The sequence below is a fragment of the Macrosteles quadrilineatus genome, unplaced genomic scaffold (assembly GCF_028750875.1).
Source record: "Macrosteles quadrilineatus isolate MER2022 unplaced genomic scaffold, UCM_ALF_1.0 Scaffold_9__3_contigs__length_116548681, whole genome shotgun sequence".
NCBI lineage: Eukaryota > Metazoa > Arthropoda > Insecta > Hemiptera > Cicadellidae > Macrosteles > Macrosteles quadrilineatus.
The window spans coordinates 16,788,575-16,814,604 of NW_026542602.1; the positions used below are offsets into that span (position 1 = coordinate 16,788,575).

At 33.8% G+C, this 26,030-nt stretch overlaps 1 protein-coding gene across 1 annotated transcript in view; it reads left to right on the plus strand.

Moving 5' to 3' along the window:
* The first annotated feature begins 1,114 nt into the window (after nt 1-1,114).
* The window catches only part of LOC129002596 (27 kDa glycoprotein-like), a 34,198-nt gene continuing 9,282 nt past the window's right edge, over nt 1,115-26,030 (plus strand). Inside the window, exons 1-2 of the mRNA XM_054430522.1 lie at nt 1,115-1,414; nt 18,126-18,328. Coding sequence (XP_054286497.1) covers nt 1,369-1,414; nt 18,126-18,328 — 249 coding nt within the window. The 5' untranslated portion in view covers nt 1,115-1,368. The remainder of the gene's footprint in view (nt 1,415-18,125; nt 18,329-26,030) is intronic.

The window sequence follows — 26,030 nt, forward strand, 5'->3', positions numbered from 1 at the left end:
TCTTTGAGTTGACTATTTTAAGTCATCGGAAATTATGACTGTTATTCGTTTTGAAATAACGCCCGTAGGCCCTAATACTTTGAAATTGCTCGAATTCGAGCAACAGGGGCCCATTTCATAATAAAGTACAAACTAATATTATTAGTAAATCAGCTGATCGTCCAATGCAAATCTAATGGAAATTACAAGTTACAAGTTGTAGCTTGTAACTTGTAGTTTATTATGAAATGGGCCCCAGGTGTACTAGTACAGTATAATCAGCTGATTGGTGTCCGCATTACAGTACAGTAGTACGCAATAAAACCCCATTTGATAAAGCTGGCGGCAAACAGCTGTTTTCTGGACTAAATCCTTGCGTGGGAAGTTAGTCAAAATATAATATAGTGTGGTGTGTGGCGTAAAGGTTTTTTAGTTAAAATAGACTCGTGTTGTTTGCACATGCCGTGTCTGGGTTTGTATACAACCATAGACTAACCAACACAAGGGAGTATGTTTTATCTATGATATACAACCTATTATTATTTTTTGGGATTGGAAATAAAAGCTATTGCACTAAAAAGCAAGTGAAAAGGCAAAACAAGTAGCAGAACCGTTTTTAAATTCAAGTACCACACAATACGCACCATAGCCTTGAATGGAAAAGGGTTTGTTCTGTTGATGTATGGGCTTAGTAAGTTCTCCAGCTTAAACCAAGCATGGTATTTTAGGATTAACAAAAGATTACATTGTTATCTTTATCCGTTTTGAAGTTATAGCAAATTTTCCAAGAGACTGTACATTTATCTAAAAAGGGGGGTTGAGAGGAAAGCTCAAGGAGAAGGGGGAGGAGTGGGGGCTTTTGGGAAAATACGCCTCTCACTCAACATGGTCTAACAGCATAGAAAAATCCAGCTTTACCAAAATTAGTTCCGACATTTGCCTTATTTTTACCTTTATTGACTGGGCTATTAGTATACACGCTTATATTGAACCGATAGTACACGGCGTTTTTGTACGAAAATATGCTCATTGCTCACCGTGGTTCAGACTTCAGTCAGTTCAGTCCTAGTCCCAGTTTCCTCTTCCCTTCAGTTGCAGTGCAGTTGATCCGGAGTGTAGCGTATTGATTGTTCTGTTCTGTTCTGTCGTCTGTCAGTGTCAGTACTCAGTGGTCAGTGTCAGTCAGCCACACGGAACGGAAAGACATTCTACAATCTACACTGTGTGTAATTGCGATTTGTGCAATATTTTAAAACATCGTTGAAAGTTTTCCTTTGTTCAAACATTTTAGGCATCAAAAGTCAGTAGGCCTACTATTCTTTTTAATAACTCGAATTTACTTTAATTTCTGTGCGACGGACTTAGCCTAGTTCACTTCACCAAAGCTACATGATGAAGCAAGTCTCACTATTTATATTTTCAATTTTCATCTTAGGTAAGTAAATTTTTTACTAAATAAAAAGATAAGTCGAGACAGGCTTACCACACTTTAAACTGTTAACAAATCATGGTTAACTTAATGAATCTCACAAAAAATCAGCCAAGCCTAATAATTCTAGACAGGACTACTTATACATTAGGCCGTCGACACACGGGAAGACTGTTTTCCAACTGAAATCGCCAACTAGTTGGACAAACTAGTCGCCAGCGTCCCGACCAATGTAGTTAGGTGGGACAGTACACACGGTGCGACTGTGATGCGACCAGTTGAGGACCAGTCGGCGATCAGTCGTTAAGCAACTGGACCTGCCGGTTGCTAGGTGATTTCAGTCGCCTGGTTTGAACAACTTTTCGCATATTTGTATTGCGCTTTTCAAGGATCGGGCATACCAACTGCGATAACTCTTCGTAAGCACTTTTTGACATCCTGTTCATAGGCTGAAATTTTGCGTCTGTTTCTTTTAATGCAGCGGCAGCTAACTTACAAAGAGCCTACATTTAATATTTGTTTTAACATAAGGATGTACCCAATACCTTCTACGTTCTTGATTGTCTATAAAACACCAGGGCTTCTTAATCACTACCACTCATTTCAAACACCATACACAGTACACAGTATCGTTATAACAAAATTAGAGCTCATTTACTGTCTCAACTCAACTACAGTCGCGCCCGTGTGCGGATTTAACCAACGCAACTGCAATCGTAATCGCGTCACTAAAAAGTTGGTTCAACTTTAGTTTGGTTTCAGTCTTCCCATGTGTCGACCGCCTTACACTAGAGGCCTGAGTTGATTAGTAATAGGCTTTAACTTCGTCAAAACCATAGACTAACCATCTCAAGTAGACTACTTCTCATCCCATTGTGAATTTTGAAGCTCGTTTTTCTTTTTATTTTGTTTCTATTTAGGGTTAATTTCGTGATTGATGCTTTACTTACTGTTTGGTTACATAACTAAGGGACGAGTTATTTTTATGATTATATCGTTTTATTTGGTTTAAAAAGGTTTTAAAGGTGTAAAATGACAAGAAACTAAAGTTGTAAAGTTGTACACAAAACACGGGCTTTACAGTGCACTGGACAGAACTAACGATAAAACTGGCTTCAGCTGTTTCATAAGGTTAATAAACTTGAATCTACCAAGGGAGTATGTTTTATCGATGTCAAAACATAACTGGAAATTCTCTATGCTCATCTTGGCGCTAGACAGTTCTGCAGAGAACCTGTGATACTTTAGATTAAATATTGACATTACTATCGGGGGAGCGAGCTAGTCTAGTGGTTAGAGCGCAGGACTTCGGTCCCTGAGGTCCAGGGCTCAAATCCCGCCGAATCACCAATGTATTTTATCTAAGTGATAATGCCGCAACCCCTAGGTCTAGCCTGAAGTAATGTGAAAAACATTCCCAGGCATGAGCCCGAGGGCAAAAAAATATTCATCTTGATTCATTCCAATATATTGCTTAAAGTAGGAAATATTTCTTTCCTAAGTTATGTAAACATTGAATTGAGCTATGGTATTTTTATTTACTTTTAATAAATCTAAACATCAAATTGATTAATGATGGGCTACGACTTAAGCCTTTACGTGTTTATTGATGTTAAATGAAACCATCAATATTTAACTAAAAACTAATTACTAACTGTTACTAACTAACTGTTTTTGTGATGTGCATGCAGTATTTAGGGTTAGTAAAAAGTGTGGAGACCCCCTGTTATTTTTTTAACGGCCCATACTAGAAAAACTAAACTCGGCACACCTTTATGACATGTTATGAAGTACTTTTTGGGCATAACCGCCACTTGGTGTTCACCCCCAAAATGGGGGATTTTGGGGGAAACAAAAAAATTTCAAACATAAAGACCCATCGAGTGACCCCTCATTTTGAAGGTCCTGGTAAAAGAAAACCAAAAACGCAAACTAGAGGTCTTTATCTCAATCCAGTTACAAATGGAAGCCAATTAAAATTCTCAGAAGTTGAATTTAACTTACAGCTTTCCAAGTCTGGAGACCCCCTGTTAATTTTGTAGTGGCTCACACTAGGAAAACTAAACTCTACACACCTTTTTGGCATGTTATGAAGTACTTTTTTTTAGCCTAATAGCCACTTGCTTACCAAACCCAAAATGGGGGATTTTGGGGAAAACTAAAAATATTCAAATACAAAGACCCATCGAGTGACCCCTCATTTTGAAGGTCCTGGTAAAAGAAAACTAACAACGCAAACTAGAGGTTTCTATCTCAATCCAGTAAAAAATGGAAGCTGATTAAAATCTTTAGAAATCGGAAATAACTTGCAATTTTATATTCAACTAGCTGTGTACCCGTTCTACGCACGGGGATCTTATAATATTCAGTTGAAACCTTCTTATATAACGAACAGCAGTTGGTTTGCATATTTTAAGATATGCTGGCCAAACTATTATACATAGCTTCATTTTATGTTGTTTTTTGTTGTTCCGGATCGGTATGACAATCAATAAAAGGTTAAATTACCTCTGTGTCTGCCGGTCGATCCTATAACGGTAGGCTTACTTTTATTTTTACTATCTGATCTCGTTTGCATGGCTCAATCACGTCCTGGTTGAAGTTCGTTCGCTACGCTCACTCACCTGTATGTTGGAGCTCGTTCGCTGCGCTCACTTTCCTTCAGGTTAGCTCGTTCGCTACGCTCACTTGCCTTCAGGTTAGCTCGTTCGCTACGCTCACTCGCCTCCAGGTTGCAAATTAGCTGTTGTCATAAATGTAAAAGAAATAATAGTGCTAGTGCTGCACCCTGTTGGTAATCCTTGTAACTTTAATGCTATTGAACATCACAGAACAGAACCAACTTGTTTAATTGAAACAGCTGTTAAGATTCAATAATTTCATTTCTCATAAGGTTAACATGGGCTTCCAGAAATTCCACGTCAAAAATCGACAAAAACTTGATTTTCAAGGGTTTACTGTTAAATATCTAACTGTCTCATATTCGATGAAATACGTCTAAAACCATCTCATATATGTATAGTATTTGGAAAATAAGTTTCAGGCGGGACAGTGCTATAGTTATTGAGGAGTAGTTGTAATAAAGTGCGTATTTTAGCGTTACCAAGAGAATGACAGATAGACAGACAGACAGACAGACAGACAGACAGACAGAAATTGAGATAAGGTTTGATTCGGTTTCTCTGACCTATGAAATGTAAAAATAACCAAAAAGTTCATTATTCTAAGCAATGTACAGACAAAACTCTAATTTTATTTATATAGATTGGCTGCCATATTTTACTGTGTTAAGATAGAGATCTATTGTTTGCGTTGTTAGTTTTCTTTTATCATGACCTTCAAAATGAGGGGTCACTCAATGGGGCTTATCATTTAATATTTTTGAGTTTCCCCAAAATCCCCCATTTTGGGTTTGGGAACTCATGAGAATTTCAGTTGGCTGCCATTTTGTACTGAACTGAGATAGAGACCTCTAGTTTGCGTTGTTGGTTTTCTTTTACCAGGACCTTCAAAATGAGGGGTCACTCGATGGGTCTTTGCATTTGGAATCTTTTTGTTTCCCCCAAAATCCCCCATTTTGGGGATGAACACCAAGTGGCGGTTATGCCCAAAAAGTACTTCATAGCATGTCATAAAGGTGTGCCGAGTTTAGTTTTTTCTAGTATGGGCCGTTAAAAAAATAACAGGGGGTCTCCACACTTTTTACTAACCCTGAATAATAGTTTTGATTTGATTTCTAAACATTAGGTTACAGTAGTTTATTACTGACTTGGTTGGAATGAATTAGCCTAGATTTAATATTTAAATTGGGATTGGCCAAAATATTACAATAGAAAAAAGGGAGAAAGCATGTATAATTTGATATACTAAATAAAAAGAAAACTGAATTAACACTGTGCTGCATTTCTTAAGCAATCATTGAAAGAACTATGGAAACATTGGAAAGTCATAGAATACCACCAAGTAGAAGAAATAGAAATAATGATTTTTTTAGAATTTATAACCCATTATTATGGACAACCTAATGCGGCTATGAGTGGGAAACATTTGTAGAAAACACTAAAAACCAAAATCAGCTTTTGAAAAATTAATATTTACAAGTAATACAGAAGTAGATTATATCGAACTGTTATGTACATCATGAGTATTTTTCATAATCTTGAGTCGAGTTTTTTAAGGTCATCGAAAATTTGACTTTTATTCCTTTTAAAATAACACCTGTAATACTTCGCAATTGCTCTAATTCAAGCAACAGGTACACTAGTATGGATTTATTTTTTCCTACACAATTTTGATAACAATTTTCATCTTCTCTTATTGAACAGTGTATATTATTTGACCCTCCTGAATCAGAAAAATAAACTTGATTGTACTTGACCGTAAGTCCGTGGGTGTTATTCCAATTCTGTAATGAACTTTACTGTTGAATTCATAGCCTACACATTAAGCCCTTCTCTTGTGTTTGGTCTAATATTGCAACTAACACTTACCATAGTAAATGAGTTGTTGAAACTTCTTATTTTTGACTTGAAATGTCTTGATTTTAGGTGGCTTCCAGTCAATAAACGTTGTATAAGTTTCCATGTAAAACTGGCAACGAAACCTTGCCGTTGTGATAGCAAGATGTAAATAATCAATTTGCATTTTTTCTCAATTGAAGTAGAGCGAGTAACAAAAACATTGATAATAAAAACATAAGGTCCGCCAAGGTTTGGTTAAATCTTACTATTTGAGCTTACCATAGCCAAGGCTTTATTATAGTTCTACTAAAGGTTTTGAAACGTCTCGATCAATTCAGCGTTACCTGTAAACATTTCTTGCATGTATTCATTCGATCTGACATTATGAAAGTTTACTTTACCACAATGACAACTTGATGTGTAAATTCTTCATGTATTTTTTCACTTCCAAAATAAGCTGCATAGCAGAACTGGATATATTAGCTTTACTCTGATATGCTATAAATAAAGGTTCTTTTAAATAAAAAAATTAAAAAAAAATATTTATGAAAATTTGCAAATGACCATTGTTTAAAATTTTCAAATAGAAACATATGTCAGAAGGCACATCATTTTATAGGTTTTTAATTCTGAACAACTTTGTAATTTCACTTTAAAGGCGCGTTTACGTTAATTCGAGCTCGCATTCCAGTTATGCTCGCATTCATGCTCGAACAAGTGTCAACCACAATTTTACTCGCATGCTAGTACTGTAGTGGAATGCGAGCACGCATTAATTTCTGTTTTTGCCTAAATGTTTGTCTAATAACTACCTTTAAAGTGATGTATGACATGACATATGTTTACATTTGAAAATTCTGAGATTCGAACTAGTGACCCTCAGTTTTTGGCACACCCTGTATTGGAAAAAAGCACCCTGTATATTTTTACGTTATTCCTTGGGGTTGATTAGTGGAAAATTATTTTATTTTATCCTTGTACGTTTATCAGTTTTTCCGTAATCAATTTTTAGACACCTTTCGGGGGACACCCTGTATATATATACATATATATATATATAAATAGATAGATTGTAAATTACAAGTACTGTGTACGAATTACTTACTAGTAGGCCTACTTAGTATTAGCACAAACTATAATGACAACAACCGTACTGAATTTTATTTTTACCAATCCAAACTGGTTTTTCCTTTATTGTTTACTAGATGAGTTACAAGTATTGACAAGAGTCATTTGATTATTTTTTGCTGTTTAAAAATTACCCCATTGAAGATTTACATAGGTACAAGGAAACACATAGTTTACAATAAAATATTGTTGTAAAATCAGTTGGATGATTTAGAAGGAAAGTTTTCTGCCTTCTTGTAGCTGAAGGGACTACCAAGGCCGTTTGTCCTTGTAGCAAGGTTATTCTTGAGATATCCTCACCATGTCATTAAAACTTATTAACCTGTGTGACTAGTTTTTAAAATACCACTTGCATTGTTTAGCGAATTTCCCATAACTTGTAGGGTATAACCTATTTACTCTTCAAGCCAGTCTGTAATCTTTTTGATCACAACATGAAGAGAAATTATCAAGAATCAAGAATTTTTATTTCCACAAAATGCAGGATTACATTACTGGAAAATCGTCAGTACAACTAAAGCTAAAATAAAACTAAAATATGAGAATAGTAGGCCTACAAGGTTTCTTACCAGTATAAAATATATTAAATTCCTGAAACTCTCCATGCAGAGAATCAAGTAACTATCGTCCATTACAAGCTCATTCCTGTGTGTGTAGGCCTAATTGTTTAATTATTTAGGCTACATGATATTTAAGTTGCACTTTTTAGCGAATTTCCCATATAGGGAATAAGCTATTACCGTAGTACTCATGGTAAGACCTGGACGCGGGACCGATTTTTTTTTTCGTTTTGAGGTCCCTAGAGGCCAAAAACACCATCCGTTCAAATTCATATATATATATATATATTTATATATATATATATATATTTATATATATTTATATATATATATATATTTATATATATATATATATATATATGTGTCCGTCAGCACAATAACTCGAGCAAAAATGATCCGATTTTGATGAAATTTGGTACAAACGTGTAAACCTACGTTTATTCGAACGAGTTCGCGATCCAGCATGGTCGGACCATGGGAACGGGTGTTTACAGGGGGTTTTATGGGGTAAAAATAGGTTTTTCCCATTTTTGACCCAAAAAACATAAAATTTAGCAATTTATTTCCAAACCATTTTGTAGAGCTTAAAAAAACAAATAATTTAGTATATTGAAGCATTATTATGCGCCTAATGGTTACAGAGAAAATTCCAAAAAATTGTAAATTTAAAATTCCCATGTTATTCTTATGGAGAATAAGTAAACTGTTGTAGTTTGGTTGTTTATGAACATATTTTGATCAAATTTGGAAAATGTTTTTATTTCTTTCTAACTATTAACATTTAAAAAAAAAACTGTTTTACCCTCCCTGATGCAGCAAACCTAAGTACTTGTTAAACTAATTCTATTTTAATCGGGAATAAATGTTATATTTTTAAGTAGACATTTCAGTGTAAATCCAATCAGTCAAATGGAAATTCGCTTAGTCTGCAGGTTTGCTGCGGCGGGGGTATTAATGTTATTATTTAATGAAAAAGTATGATATATGTTAAAGTAATTAATTGAAAATAAACAAATTTTACTGACTAAGAAAAGTTATGATTGTTGTTAACTGAGATTTGGTGGATTTACCCACACAAAGAACATTGTGTTCACCAGTGTCAATGGTAAGTGCCGGTGGACTCGCCCATTGTTGCGCTCACGTTCACTCATCACTGTTCAGTGCAGAATAAGCATACTACTAGTTAAAATAAGTTAAAAATATGAAATTATTTGAATGTAAATTTTATCATTTCAGTGCAACCTGTTAATCATTAAATCTCTAATTTTTCCATCGTTTTTTTTTTAATTTTGCGCATTATTATCAGAAGGAGGACAAGCTGTGTTATTATGAAAAGGAAAACAAACTAAACGAGGATTTTTGTTTGTTTGTAGGTATATTGGTATTATATTGTTTGTATAGCTTGATTTTTGATGTTTGTTCATGTTCATAATTTTTTTAGGGATATGACTTGTAAATATTTAGTTTTAGTGACGTGACGTGAGTTATTCTGTAGGCTAATCCAAAATTTAATTGAGAAGCGCTCAAGAATAAAGGCAATTTTATTTTATTTTTATTGTTCTGTATTCATACTTACTCCTTTCTTTTTTACTGTAGTGTAGCTCTGCATTTTGATGCTATCTGTCACACAAAACTCATAAGTTTTATTTTGAAGTTTGATCACATTTTTTAATTCAACATGTGCATCGAAGACATAATATCTTTGAAAAGGGTACTTTTAAGGCTAGATAAATCTATGTAGTCTTTTATTATAGAAATTCAGAAATTATTCGTGCCCATTTTTATCACAAACAATATTTTCTTCTTAATGACAGTTGATACCAATAACTTTCAAACAAAAAAAAATTCTCAAATTAGTTTTAGCAAATTTCTCCATAGGGCCTAGGAAAGATGTGCTGTCACCTTACCACCGTAGGTGGCATGGTAAAATCTAGCCCCAGGGCGGATTTACTTTTTAAAACGTTTTTATTAGCTCGCTTTCTTGTCCGGTACAAATTTTGTAATCAATTTTATACTAACTTCCCGATGAGCTAGAGACTTGAAACTTGTAACATAGCTCACAAATGGAAGACAATGCAATATTGTATCATTTAATTTTCATATTTCCCTTGGGCTACGCCCCATGGGCTTGTTTTCATTAACTCGCTTTCTTGCAAATTTTGATACTTCCCGATGAGCTAGAGACTTGAAACTTGAAACATAGCTCACAAATGGATGACAATGCAATATTATATCATTTAATTTTCACATTTCCCTTGGGCTACGCCCCATGGGCTTGTTTTTATTAGCTCGCTTTCCTACAAATTTTGATACCAATTTTTAAACAAAGTTCCCGATGAGCTAGAGGTTTGAAATTTGAAACATAGCTCACAAATGGATGACAATACAATATTATATAATTTAATTTCCATATTTCCTTTGGGCTAAGCCCCATGGGCTTCCAAATTTTTTATGTTTACATTTTGAAAAAAATGTAAATATATCAATTAATTTAAGTCAGCTGTAAATACTTAAATTTGACAGTTAGATGAGCAGAGGTTAAGAAGTACAGGTTATGCTCCCAAGAGATTCTTTATACAAACAAACAATTCAAAATAAAGATAAACAATCTGATTACATATATAAAAGTGTTTGTTATAATGTCAATTGTTATTTATTTATTATTCTATAAAGTAAACAATAAATTAAATAGATTGATATATTTGTAGTTAGTTGGTAGGCCATACATTCAATCTAATACATAATTATATGAAAAGAAACTCAAATAAACCTTAGATATCCCACATGCATCTGTCTTATTCTTACACAGATGCTTGAAATTATTTAAAATCCACACAAATTAAAAACTAAAAAGTAGAAAATAATTTATAAATAAAAAACTTTTTTAAAACAAAACGTTTTGAAGCTCACTAAAAAGTATAAAAATAATTTATAAATATGTGGAGAGTATAAATACAATTCTAAGATTTAAAACGAAAAACGTGGGGTGCATGCAATGGGTAGTTACATTAGTTCAATAGGTGAAGGTTCATAATTGTAAATTATCTATTGCATGCACCCCACGTTTTTCGTTTTAAATCTTAGAATTGTATTTATACTCTCCACATATTTATAAATTATTTTTATACTTTTTAGTGCACTTCAAAACGTTTTCTTTTAAAAAAGTATTTAATTTTAAATTATTCATTTTAATGTCCTCAAAGGCCAAAAATACTACACTTTAATATTTCTTTAAATATCAGTTTTATTTTAGTATATAGATATGTCATAAGCACGATAACTCGAGTTATTTGGGTTTGATTTGATGACATTTTGCATGAATTAAGTTTGTGAACAATATTGGCAATAGCAAGATTGGATTATAAGAAAGGAATGTTAAAAAGTAAAACAATTTTTCAAAATTTAGTTTTTCAATTTTTTTACCCATGATACATGAAAATGCCAATTTTGCATTGGAACCATTATCTCTAGAGCAAGAGACCCCTCACTAGGATTTCTCAGAGAGCCCCTCACCCGTTGCCCGCACAATATGCCTGATCTAGAGGTTAAAAACAAATATCATTGTATATTGTAAAGCGTTGTTGTACAAATGTTACAGAGACATATAAAGAATAACTAGCCTACATTTTAATATTCCCGTGTTATTTAATTAATTTGCTTGTTTATTGAAATATTTTGATCAAAATAAAAATGTACCGGTAGGCTATTATAAAATACAATTATTAAAAATCAGGTTTTATAAAATACATGAGTGTTCCAATTTTAAAGTTAGCTGCCATATTGTAAAATGGTGTCAATGTTTTTAACAGTTGAATTAATATTTTTAATGAACCGGTATTCTGTGGTATTTTTAGAATGAACTGTAGATGCCATTTCAAGACATATTTATCTGTGAATTACAATGTTCATACTTTAAAACAATGCATTAAAGACAAAGATATACGGTAACAACATTGTAAAAAATAATATTTAAAAGCATTGATGAAGGAATCAGACCATTCTAATACTGATAAAAAGTTCTGAAACTCGAACGCCCATGAACAGAATCTTTCAACATCCTTTCTAATTTGACATCTATGTTTTGAATAGAATCAGGATCCAACAGCAAGCAGAACCTTGTGGTGAACGTCTATACCAGTGTTCCTTCATACAATTTAAATAATTAAACCGGTTTTGGTAATACGCTCTAATGTTTTAAAACTCATAAGTATGTCCCCTTAACCATCTCAGTTTGTTTTGAAAAGAATCAAATTAACGATAGTTTCAGATACACTGTAAAACTCGGACCCAACGTCTAGGACTGTTTGTTTGATTTTTGCTTACAAAACCTAAGAGTAATATTTCTTTTATATACAAATCATTGAAACAAGCCAGGAAAGCAGAATTTCGCTTATCATCACACGCCGAGCGTGAAGTGGTAGGAGGAAATTAGGTCAAGATGATTGAGTCAAAAACTAGCTGACGACCTCTGATACATCTGAAATCCCAAAACCGGTACCAAGATACTCCTAGAATGTGTTTTCAATCTCAGGAAATATTTATCCTCTCACAAAAATATATCGGTAGGACTATATCCCCACATACAAGTGCCGTGCAATATAACATTTTTCATCAATGGCAAACATTAAATCTGCTTTGAAATAATCCTAAGTAATATTCGCGTGGACTTTAAATTTATGTTATCACAATTTTACCTCTGCATCTCTACCAGCGGGTGTGACGTACGTACGGCCTTGTGTATGTATAAAATGAAAATGTAATTGGCGGGGATACGTACAAACGTAAAGACGTTCAAGCAGCGCAACAGACGACGCGATCTCTCCTTCATCGCTACTTTCACGAGGAAACCGAGGATTGCACAACGAGTTTTATCTCAACCTTCCGTGGTCAAACACACTGTGTAAACAAACAACTGATGATAAAATTGAAGTATTTGTTTTGTGCAGGTCTCATTATGAATGGAATCAATGTTAGTGGACATATACAATATGTATTTTGTGCAATGCCAGCACCATGCCGTTTTTGACAATGCCTTTTTAAATAAAACCCTACGTAATGTAAAGTGGTAGGCTGCGTAATTTCATCACTCACTTAAAACATATTATCATTTAGTTGATACTTTAAATGATTTCCGACACTATGGTCTTGGTCACGGTTTTAGATGATTGGATATTGTGTGATTTGAATTTGAATATTTACAATTGTGGCCTTGACCTTAATGTCAAAATTCACCAAACATTAAATATAAATAATGGTACAATAGTTTTCCTTACATGTGAACTGTTTTTATGCCCACTACAAATAACCCTAATGTGTCGTATTATTTTTTTACAAACTGAAACCACAGTAAAGAATAGTAGTCACTCTTTATTCTGTGATCAAATACAATGTAAACACAGCTAAATATTTAAAGTATCTCGATGATGTTTGTGACCTGTGGTAAATGGATAGGTAGGTACTATCATTGACTATACTATACAACCTGTACTACCATTGGCTTTTCCACTACTCCCTTATAGGTTCAATCTATGTTGCTAATATTCAGATAGTCTTTTACGCATTAGACGTTTATTTTTCATCCACTGACCGTGTAGTATTTATTTTGAAATACAGTAGCAGTAAGTATAAAATAAACACCCGTATTGCGAAAGTTGAGCTGTTTTCCACTCGCACGATTTGGTCGATTTGGATGCGTAGCGCAAGCGCACACGAGTGGATAACGTCCAGCGTCGGCTGCCGGGTATTTCCTGTATGTTCTGTTTCCGGCAATAATATCATAGATTCAGATTGTCAGCTGTGGCATGGAATACCAAGATCAGATGGCAAATCAGGCTCGGTTGTTATGTCAACCAGCGAACACATAACAAAATAGAAGCGCTACTCGGAGCGCAGGAGCGTGGCAGTCTGACTAGCCGACGAAACGGACAAAGATGGCGGCGCTAGCCTAGTCCCGGCGTCAGCAACGCGCTGGTCGTCTGCTATGCTTCGAGTCAGTGTTGTTTACATAGGCTTTGTTTGAATGTAAAAATACTTTTGTATAAAAATTACTTAGGTTTTTCTGGAAGTACATTGTCGTATTAGTATATTGTTGGAAATGTCTTAAAGTAAATCGATTGTTTTTACCGTAGTAAATCGATTTTTTTTATCGCGGGAGAAATTTTTGTTTACAAATATATATCTGTTTAAAAAACATCTTTGTTCACATTATAAATCTGTCATATTAGTGTTATTTTATTTCTTGTGTCACGACAAACACGATGGCATTTTGAACGACATTTTTAGCGTCTTATTAACGATGTTAGCATACGTTTTAAAAATAAACATCACCATAAAGACTATTGTGAGTAAAAATTTTAAAATGCATGGAACTGTTAACAATAAACCTACCAATAAGCCATAACAATTTCACAAATATTGGCTGAGTAGTTTGTTTACAATTAAATTTTAAACTTCAGTGTTAGTGCAGAGTTTCTTAAAAATCGGTACTTTTTAGGATCTTTCAAATATATAAATTTTTCTAGTAAACGGAATTTTTTTAATTTTTACCACGTAAAATGTATTTAAACCAGATTATATTTAATTTTTGTCTCAACAAAATCTGATAGTTCATCTCAAGAGATATTTAGGCTCAAACTCGAGTGCACATATTTATTTCCCCAACAGTAGTCCCGGCGTGTGCAGCGCGCTAGTCGTCTGCTATGCTTGATGAGAATAGTGTAGATATAAAGTTAACGATATTAGTGTAAAGGAAAACAATGTAATTGAGGACTTAACGAACAAAGTACTTGGACAATGTGTAGGTGTAAATTTGTTTCCAAATATTACACATTTCTCAGGATATGAAACAATATGGACAAAAATCATTTTTGTTTCGTACCTAATTAAAATTATTGCTAAAAAATATTCCAATGTTAGAGTTTGCTACTACTGTAAAATAAGTAACGAAAGTCTTCACAAAAATAAAATCAGGCAACATCTCAATAAAACTGTAATTTTTCTGGGGCAATAAATTGAGTGTAATTTTACAAATATATTTGGGAAGTTTAATTTAACTTACAGAATTATCTTTAGTTTATCTTGGATGATATTGAAAGCTAATTAGTCCTTAAAAAGTTGTGCTAAACGGTTGAAAATTTTACATAGACAATATATTTGAAAATGTCATTAATATATACAATATTACAGTACAACAGTATAAATTATTAAAACACTGCACGCTAAATGTATAGAAGACGGCCGGCGGTGCAGCGGCGTGGCGCGGAGCAGCGGCAATGGATCCCTTTTGTACCTGATTTTTTAGAAAACCGAACATGATAAAAAATTTTGGTGAATCGTATAGTTAAATTTGGTTATTTATCCACAACTTTCCCGCTGACGAAATTTCTCTGACCAAAAAATAAAAAATTTCCTCGCAATACAACTTTTTCATGTCTGAATTTGAAAAATTAAACTACATAAGTATTAAACATATTTATAACTCAATTACTATCATAACTAATAATTTTATATTAACACCATCGTTTTTCTCAGTATCATATCTACAAGTGTGCAAAATTTCAGAATTTTTTGTCAACTATTAATGTTGTTTATGATCGTGTATTTGTTGCGGGGTTTTTAATGCGAACTGAGCTCGTGGGTCTTGGATTCAGGCTGTATGACGGACCAAGATGGCGGATTTGGCCACACTTTCAGTGCATTTGGTTAAACGCCGTGTCCTCTCTATTATTATTATTATTATGTGCTCGCTGATGTCAACGATGGAACGAATAAGGCTTCAGGCTTATCGTTGACAAACAACAATCAGGCAGGGCTGACTGCTAGAATGGCAAGGCTGTTTATTATCGTGTTGGGCAGTACATCTATGGTGTCAGTTATCTTTCAAACTAAGCAAATACAATTTTTACCGATTCCACACATCTACGAGTGTTTGATGCTTGTGGCATGATTTAAACTTTCAAAATGTACAATGTACAACCTATTTTATCGAAAAAATTTATTTTAGAAGAAATCAAATTTGCTTTCGGAAACTTTTAATGAACAAGATAATATATGGAAGTCATTAAACTTGGTGATGTTGGATAATAGTGGGATTTTCCTCCTTCATAGCACGATGTACTACTACGTTTGTTTTGCGGAATGTGATAAAACTCAATTCTCTTTGTTTTGACTGATAAGGTTTTTGATAATCTTCTACTTACTATTACTACATATTGGTGTAGCAAAGGACGTAGGCCTAACGTATTCAACTGATAAATTAACTCCCAATCTATGGAGAAAAGCAATCTGAGAAAATGCCACAGTAAAATGTGTCCAGGGAATCGGACTGGTAAATAATTTTCTTCCAGAAAAAGAATTGCATTTACAGTATATTATTTTCTTAGTTTTCGCCTAGTATTATTTGCTTTCACATACAATTCTTCAGTGTCCGTTAAATATTAGCGTTTACATATCACAGACGTATTGTTTTGTTTATCTTTCTGCGTCCTATTTTTATTCGTGTTTGCAACGTAGGGAGAATTAAAAAGAAACATTGTGTAATACGCGACGCGAGCTCATCACACGTACTTTCCAAAGTCACTACACTAGGTACTCTACCACTACGGAGCGCCGCAGACGATCGTTGGAACCGCATAATGTCTCCTGCACATTAGCACCGACGTCACGGTAATCACCAATAACGAGGTTTAACGACCTGATAATTGCGGGGTCACTTGCGACATACGTTACCATTGATTATAAACCAGCGTTTATCAGTGCCTCAATCGTGTTGAAAACAATTGCTGTAATGTAGGTCTACTATGTAACTATGTAGGTGAACTACATTACATTGTAGGGTTGGCCTTACTTTCAGCCGATTTGGAGGGTGTAGTAATATATCTAAAATAGTTTTTTGTCTTAGATGTAAAAAGTATGGAAATAGTTTATCTTACCCCTACCTTTGTGTTGATAAATATGTAGCCGTAGCATATAGATATTTGCATCTCTCATTCCCTCAAACTACTTCTCCAGAAACACTTTTCATCCTCTTTATTGTAATTTGCTTGACATTTTTTTGTGCTAAGATAAAAAAGGTTTTTTGAGTTTTTTTTCCTTTCACCTTTTATCTCCATGATGCTGTTAAAAACATATTTCACAAATTATGTTAAAATAGCCACCAAGCCACCACACGTGATACAAAGTTGTGTACCAGATAACCTCACCACACTGTTATCTTCAACCCCTAAAACTCCAGCATTTATGTCCTAAGGTTGTTTTGGTAAATCCATGGGCAAAGACAATATAATACTTTGAGGTTTATTCCATTGTCTGTGTTATGGGCTTGAATTACTACCTGCCGTATTTTGTATAACTTATCCATCTAGGTACCTATCTCATTACAAAACTTCATGGTCAATTATTGGTTAAATGAATGAATGAATGAGTTAATGTATTTATATACCTCATCAATTACCTTTTTTGTTTTTGTTGCCTTGAAGTTCTTGTTGATTTTTGATACTTGATGCGCATTTCGCCACAGGTTGTGGCATCTTTAGAGTTCACTATCCTACACTTACATTCTAATATATACACAGTTTATATACACGAGAGTCACTGTACCGGTTCACATCGTAGCGTTTACACTCGCGGTGCGGCGGGCGTGTGTTGCGAGCGCGGGGTGTTTACCTCATCAGTAAAGTACCTCATCAATAAAGCTATTTATTCTTTCAATGAGTTAGGCCTATAAAGTAATGCCAATTTTTACATTGTTAATTCTAAGAAACCTTTGTTTGTAATTTGTCAACACCTGTATTTTACACTATGTATTCTGTGCTACAAACAAATAAAGATTATTTGAATTTAAGTTCCTAAATTTGGTTTATTCTTAACCTAGTTTGATGAGTATGCCTACCTATCTCCTTGCTGCAGTTTCATTGACGTGCACTGCAGTCGTTATCTCAATAAATGCATGCCAACCTAGATGTAGTGTAGTGGCTTGGCTATGTACTGTACTAAGAATGCCCATACTTATTCATGGAGGTATTGAATCTCTTTTGCCAGAGAGTTGTCTGTGCAGAGGTCCCAATATTTGGCTCAATGTTTATGATGGACAAACTGGAAAATGCTTAAAGGGGTTTTGGAAAAACTTCCCTGAACTAATGTTCAGATTCAACATTAGTTTTATCTTTTCAGGCCATCATATTATGATTAAAATATATAGGCCTACATGTAATATAGTTTTTTATGACATGTTGAAGACAGTTCCTGAAAAGTGTGCAGATACTTTGATTATATTTCATGATCACGGCATGTCCAATCTCCTAACTAACTGTATTTAAAGTAACACATGATTGTGATAATAATTATTTAGAATGTTTTTTTGTCAAAACAAAAACGGTAGGTCAATGTATGTTTACAGTTTTACAAGTAAGTCATGTTATTCTTTTTAAGTTTAATAAAGTTTGATTTTTATGTGATTCAATGCATTTTCATACAAAACAATGTTAGACACACCGGCATTGTACATATTCATTATACATAAAACAATTTTATACCATTACAAATTTGAATATAACATGCTTTTTCCTTCAGTTGGTTCTGCTTATGATGAGAACACAATCGAGGAGGCAAAGAAGAAAGTCTCGGAGGGACTGGATATGCTACCAGACAATGTGAAGGAAATCATTCCCAAAGGTTTAGACCCTGACAAAATACCTTCTATCGAGGAAGGAGAAGATTTGCTCAAGGAAAGATGTTTACGCTATGGAACAAATACATCGTTCGATCAAGCTATGGTGAGCTATTTTTATTATGCTAATGCATTATAATCTAAGATTTTCTAGTTATTGGTGTAATAGACAGGTAAAAAAAATAAAATTGGTTTCCTTTTGTGTGACTCAATTTTCCTTTTTTATGACGTTTTAATAAGCACCGTTATGAGTTGTTAATTTCTTGGAAATTAATTGTATTTATTGAAAATGATACTGGTAATAGCGGTTTGAAAAAAGGAACCATATTATTCTACTGCTAGATGATAAACAATTGCTTTTATAAGATCAATGAGATTACGTTGTGTTTTAAATAAAAATAAATAATGAAATGACAATATCTATTTTGGTTGAAATGTTCTTCTATTGTATTATTATTTTTAAGCTGTACATAAGCTGAGCTCGATTTGTAAAAAAAATGAGATGCTGGAACTATAACCTATTTAATGTGATTTGTAACTATTTATGGACCTATTTATGCTAATAAATATTTTTATCTTCCCGAAAGAGAGGTACCGGAATTCCATTCCGCTATGTTCCCCGCAAATCGAGCACTGTACATAAGCACATAATTCTAAAAATACTAGACAAAAGTGTGCTGCTGGTTATTTTGATAAAAAAACTGTTCTTTTTAAGTAATTTGTTTTACTGTTGTCTGTGAGTTTTTCTTATATTGGGAGTGGAGTGGTACTATGTTTTATTGAGCGAAGCACTTATACATTAACTCTTGCGGATTTTGTCATGTAGGCCTACATAGATGGCTTAAGTAATTATTTTCAAATTTCGCTTGGTGAAAAGACCATTTTTATCGGAGAGTGCTTACATCTATAAGGCGTTAAAAAAACCTCCCAGGAATCCACCCCACGGATTCTCAAAATTTCAATGTAATCCTTATGAAGGCAGTATTTGCCACAAGATCAGCACTTGACTTTAAATGCAGTACGTCAGGAAACAGCTGATAGAATAATGTTGTAACTAATAATCTTAGATTATTATGTTTCAAGCAAACCTGAATTTCAGTATGGAATAGCTGCTCATTTCATATCATCTCTCATATATTTTTGACCAATTGGCAAATGGGTTATTCACAATCTACCTCCCTGTGGGAAATGGGAGGGAAACAGCAGCTGTGATTATGCTGATAATGCAACAATGCTTGGATCTTAAATCTGATGGAGAATCTTGGCGTGGAATTAAATTATCTACAAATTTTGACATTTTGTATTTAACGTCCTTTTCTATCTCAAACGTTTTTTTAGTGTATACTCAGTTTATAGACATAACTGTGAAAACTGACTGTTTCCTCATGTTTGCCTCTTAAAACAAGGCAGTTTTCATTTAACCACTATTACCAAACTTTCTATTTAATAAAAAAAACAGAATATTTTATTTAATAAAAACACTAGGCCTATACAACAAAAAGCGGTTTACAACATATTGTACAAATTAATGCTTGAAGTACACAATTTATTACATTTTAGTAGTTATTGCTCATGCTATTACTTTTAATACTTTTTTCATACTTATAGGTACTTTTGAAATACGTACCGAATAAAACCCGTAACCTCGAACAAACATTCTAAAATTTCTATTCGAAAATTCTATTTTAGTATTAGTGGCTACCAGCCAAACTGTTGTAAAATAGTGATAGTTTTTGTTAAATGTTAATACAGTACAGGGACAAATTAACTACCTACAGCAAACCTGCGTACTCAACCAATTCCCAATAGATTTTGACCAAGATACAGGCCATAACAGCTGATCTGATGTTTTGTTTAGATTTTTGCTCATGCCAAAACAAACTATTCTATTTATCTATCTTCGCAATGATGTGGTGCGTCCTCTTCCTACAGTCTCTTCAAAAACTTCTAACAACGTGCTATAGCTTGACGAGATTAACTTCTCAGAACTCCCTGCTATGAACTCAGGTCAAAAATTGAAATGTAATATTGGTAGCCAAAGATATATTATAAATAAGGGAAACAAAAACCAACAGTAATATAAAATCAGGAGCATGTCGAGACAGTAACATTTCCTTCACTATGGCCTGATCATCAGGAAAACCCACAAATCAGATAAATCTGAATTTAACTACACAGGCTACCATTGCTATTGATTTCCAGTCAATCGTCCTAAGAAATGTCTGACAAAGACTTACCTCTCATCCAATACGTTATCCCACCAACAATCACAGTAATGGTGCAATATCCCATCTCCTATGTCCATTTAATTCATTCTTATTAGACAAAAAATAAATAAAAAAGGTCATCAGCGGGTTCATAGTAGTACTGTAATTTGGATGAAACACAAAGCTTTTTCGGGCAAAACTGACGGTTACCAGGTAGTATACACTTGTAATATAATATTAGGATTGAAATGTAATTCTTTTAGTGGGGTTTAACTACAATCCATAGGCCTATAAATGTTAACCGTATCTAATAGTTTATTCATCTAGTTGAGCTTACGTTTTATAAATTTATCTATGCATTCAAGCCTATGTGGGAAAATTAAAGCTAAAAAAAGCTAATGGCCATTTATTGGTAAATTTATCTGCTTGAAAATCAAAACATTTACTATTAGTTTTACATGTGGACTGATTTTAGTGAATTGTTTATTTAAATGTTAAATGCAAATACAGGTGTTAGCTACAATGGACAAGCGAGGGTTATAAGGAAAGAATAAGAACGCCAGAACGAAAGAGGAAGTTGTTTTAATTGGAAAAATACACACAATACTTCTGCTGAATTTGAGTATTACAACGACTCATTGTTATTGTCAGGACACGGTAGTACAAAGATCTGGTAAATATGATCCTGTGAGGAGTGTTGCTGTATTACGTTGTGGAACATTGCACAAGATGACTAAAATTTTCAAATTAAAACAAAGTATAGGTATTTTCCAAGGAGGATACAATAATCTTGCTATATAATACTACATATACTATTATCACCTTACTAATATTATAAATATGAAAGTTTGTGTGTTTGATTGCAAGTTTGTTAGTTTATTTGTTTGGGGCTCAATCACACATTAACATGTAGGATTATTCTTATTTATAAAAACCATTTGGGCTCCGCCCCAGAGGCTCTGAAGTTTTCCCATGTTCACTTTTTGGGTACCGGTATCCATATTTAAAAAAAATCAAAGAACCTTGACACCTCTGTTTCAACTAAACAAGTAAGCTAGGTTCTATGATATTCAATAGCATTAGCCTTTCATTGGTGACACAGGGGAGTTATCCTCCAGGTGCATTTGTTTTTATTGAAAAACGAGCTGTTGGCCCGTCCTACGTACGGGAATCGAGTAGTCAATTAAAACGGAATAGTTCAGAACATCTAGTTTACACGCACAGTGACACATTCTGGCAGTTTTAATGGGGGCCAACTGCCCCCAAAACAACCTAATTAACAATTAATTGTTATTTTTTAGTTGTTGACCTTATTAACAAATGTCACATGACTACCTATTTGTTCTATCCGATTATAGACCTAAAATATAGCGATATGCATTTTAAATTCGATAATTTTACAATAAAATAGCAGTTGCATCGATTTGAAAAACCTTGAAGTGAGATTGGAGACCGATTCACACACACTGGTATTGAGTAGAGTTGCTACAATTGCATATACCACTTATATATGTACTTACCGCACCTTTACCTCCGTGACCACAGACTATGACACCTTATGAGGATTCTGGCCACCCATTCTCTTCCATCCCCTGTCTCTTCTAATTTAGATCCCGGTCTGAGGATGTATTTCATAACTTGGTCTTTCCACTTAATTCTTGGTCTTCCAAGTGGTCTTTTATCTTGTGGTACTATGGAATATACTTTTAAAAGTTGATTTATCTCCTATCCATCACGCACAGCCTGCCCATCTAAGCCTTTTACTTCTGGAAAGCACCCCTATATCTGGGTGTTTACACATTTCTCTTAGCTCTCTGTTTGTTTTTATCTCGACCTCCGTTATCTTGAACTGGTCTGTATATTTTGTCTGCACTTTATTTTCTAACCCAGCATTAAGGTTTTTCGGTTCTTTGGTCAGTGCCCACGTTTCTGAATCATACAATACTACGGGGAGAGTTATGGTACGGTATGAGTCGACTTTGGTTTCTACTGCACCTTGCAGCTCATTGGATAGTTTTATAGAGACCTACTACACCAATTGACGCTTTCATTACTAACCAAAATTATAGTATGACTCACATACATTCGGACATACAGAAAAAGAAGTATCAACACGTAAACCACTTACATCTTAAACAATTACGGTAAGCAATAAATTTCTGAAAGAGATTTTCCAAATATGAGATGAAATTTCCATGGCATAAACTAAATAACTTACACAGTTTGCATTTACGACAAAACTTGATTAAACTGTTTGAGATGTATAGATCAAAATAACACATTTCCTGATAAAGCAGATCCTTCACGGTAGAAAAAAAAACTAAATTTTAAAGTGAAATAGTATGCAGGCCAACACCGAAGAACAATATTTTTGTATACAAACAACTTGTAACATAAACATTTCAATGACAGTTTATAACCAGCTGTTAGTTTAACCAGCACTGAAAATACTTTGAATTGCTAGCGTCGGCTGCTAGGCTTTTTAAAAATTTAAACTTAATTTCTAAAAAATTGAAACCCTAAACTAAAATTATGGCTTCGACATCCCTTAGTTCTCAAAATTTTCTTTCTTTCAACACAAAAATCATGAAAATCGGTCAAGTGGTTGATTCAGAATCGTGAAATAAAAAAACCTTGTTTCGTTTTAATATTATAGATATGTTTTATAGCTTGCCGGCAGTTTTAGGAGCAACGGTACCTCACGTGCATCTTTCTAGGAATCGATTGAACATTAATTTGTTCTCACACCTCGGGGCCAAACCCGTTTTAATCGGCTGAAGCCTGGCCAATTTAATTTTTTCAATTTAAATAGCTAAAAAAATGGCTAATGATATGAAAAAGTGTCTATGTATGTACAGTTAAAACTTTTTTATTTACAACACTTAAAACTAGGATATTGTATAATTTATTTATGAAATATATATCACAAGTAACAAATAATTGGACATCAATTCTGATTCATCTACAATAGACTCCCTCTCATCCAAACACCTTTTAACCGGACATCGGTTTAACCGGACTACACTCGGTGTAAATTACATCTCTTTAACCGGACGATTTTTATCAGCACATTGGTTTAACCGGACTAGATCGGCAGGAAGTGGGCAGTACTGAAACGACTGTTCTCGTGGGAAAGATGGCCTCAGTCCCGAGGCGTCCGGATAAGAGGGAGTCTACTGTACTACCAATCAAAAAGCCTTTAATTTTACTAAAAATTCTGTATTGTTTTGTTTGTAGTGGCTAACACTAGTGCTAATCCTCATAGTTTGTTGCTGAGGGTTCTGACTCAAGGTCGAATGATAAGCTGAGTCAGCTGATTTGTGGCCACATGATATGCTGAGTCAGCTGATTAAGGTGTCCTGAGTCATGTCGTTAATGAAACAATACCTTCCCTGCTGCCTGCATCTCATTTAGTAGGCATATGCCATGTGCAAGAAAGACTAATATTAGCTAATATGATTCCTCCTCCATATCCTTATTGATTGCTAATCCAGAATTTCAATTACAAATTTGTCATAAGTGAGAATTTAATGTACAAGCATAGGCATCTTAACAAATCTAACTAGTAGTATAATCTTCAATAATAGTATAAAATATTGTCTACACCTTCAGTATTATTATCTTTAAATTGCTTATCATTGTTGTCATTGTGTATAAAAAAAACAAGCCAATTACACTCAAATTTATTTGTCCCGGGCACAAAATGTATTGCTATAAAAAATAAAAGACCTAGCCAAAAAGAATCATGAGGAACTTCTTGATTATAGTAAAACCTAACAGCAAAATGTTTGAAGCACTTGTGTAATCCCCATCATTGTCTTTGCTAATTTCCTTTTCACAATAGTCAAATTAATTGGATAAGTGCAGCAAGACTTGGCATTTCTAATGGTCTTTGTTGTTGAACAATGTTATCAAGCTTCAGTGTTCCATGAATAAGAAATAATCATTTTCAGATGATTATTCTCTATCTTAAAAATAATCTTATATTGAGTTTTGATTTTGAAAAGTAAATAAGAAAAACATTAGGAATAAAATTGCCTACTAAAACAATTTAGAATATTACTACAAGTTTGTAATTGTGAAAAAATTTATGTATCTATAAAAATGTGGAAATTCGTTTATAAGAGTTCAGCATGATTATTAAACTAATATTTTTTCCATGAAAATATATATCATGAAACAGTATCAATAAAAAAATAATTTTCTCTTGTAAATTGTGTGTTTTAGTTTAAAATGTACTAAAAGTACTTTGATTGTGCCTTTAATTTACCTTTTTTACTTGTATGTTGTTACTATTCAAAAGTTAAAAACAAACAAAAAGCAATGGGACAGAGAGACTTTTAGTTCCCACATAGTGACACTGACTCGGCTTACAGTGTTCAGTGTTATCAAACCAAATAACATTGTATGAAAAATGTGCTGCAGCTATAACATTATGTGTGTGTGTGGAATAAATTTGTATTATGCTATGAAAATGAAAGAATAATATATATTTATATATATATATTAGAAAAATCTTTGTTGTTTCAATATTACATAGAACTGTACAATTCAGAAATATTACAGTACACGAAACAATAATAGAATAATAGAATAAACATATTTTCATTTCTGTAAATGAATACGCTACATATGAAAGATACGCTAATGAAGTTTCTGTTATTAAAATATTCAAAATTTATACTTTCATTTTTTAGTAAATTACCAAAGTGCCGCCCCATAAATTTTGCCGCTCTAAGCTGCAGCATTTTCAGCCTATTTAGAAATCTGGCCCTTGGCCTTTTCTTAGTTTAGGCTACACACTGTGAAAGCAGTAGATTTATTTGTTGGCATTAGCCATAACTGATACTCTTTAAAGGTACCAACTTCATTTAAGGTCGCTGCTATACTTCAGTCTTGATTATTTGATCTTCGCATACCCTTTCCACGATTGAACACTGGAGTATTGTGCTACTGTATTTCCTTTTGTCATGACTTAACACTGTAGCAGGTATATCTTGGGCCTCCTGGACTCAACTCTGAAGATTTGTCATGCTTTAGATACTTGAATCAATTCAATTCATCAAGTTCCTATACCTGCCCACCTTGGGTCGCCGGAATTTTATCCCCCTGGAATTTTACCCCCTGGGCAAAGCTGACGTCACTATGACGTAGTAAACTGAGTGGCCAAAAGTTTGTTCATGGCCGGAATTTTACCCCTGCGGATTTGGAAGTCTAATGAAAATAGCCAGAGCGTGATTAATTAGATTAGTGATAAAAACCGGAATTTTACCCCCGTCCATATATCTAGCGTTTAGACAACTGAAGTTGTACAGGCCAGATTTTTACCCCCAGAATTTTACCCCCGGATTTTTACCCCCCCCCCCCCCCCCCGAATTTTATCCCCGGATTTTTACCCACCGGAATTTTACCCCCTAGCCGATTAAAAAAATTGTATGATTGATTTTCTTTTTTCTGTTTTTAATTAATTGTAAACATTTCATTATTTAGTAGCCTATCTTTATTCATTTATTTTGTAAACAAATGTTCGAAACAATTTTATCATTCAGTTGATTGTTTATACGTCATATTAACCAACTGTTGGCTTCAAAGATATCAAAT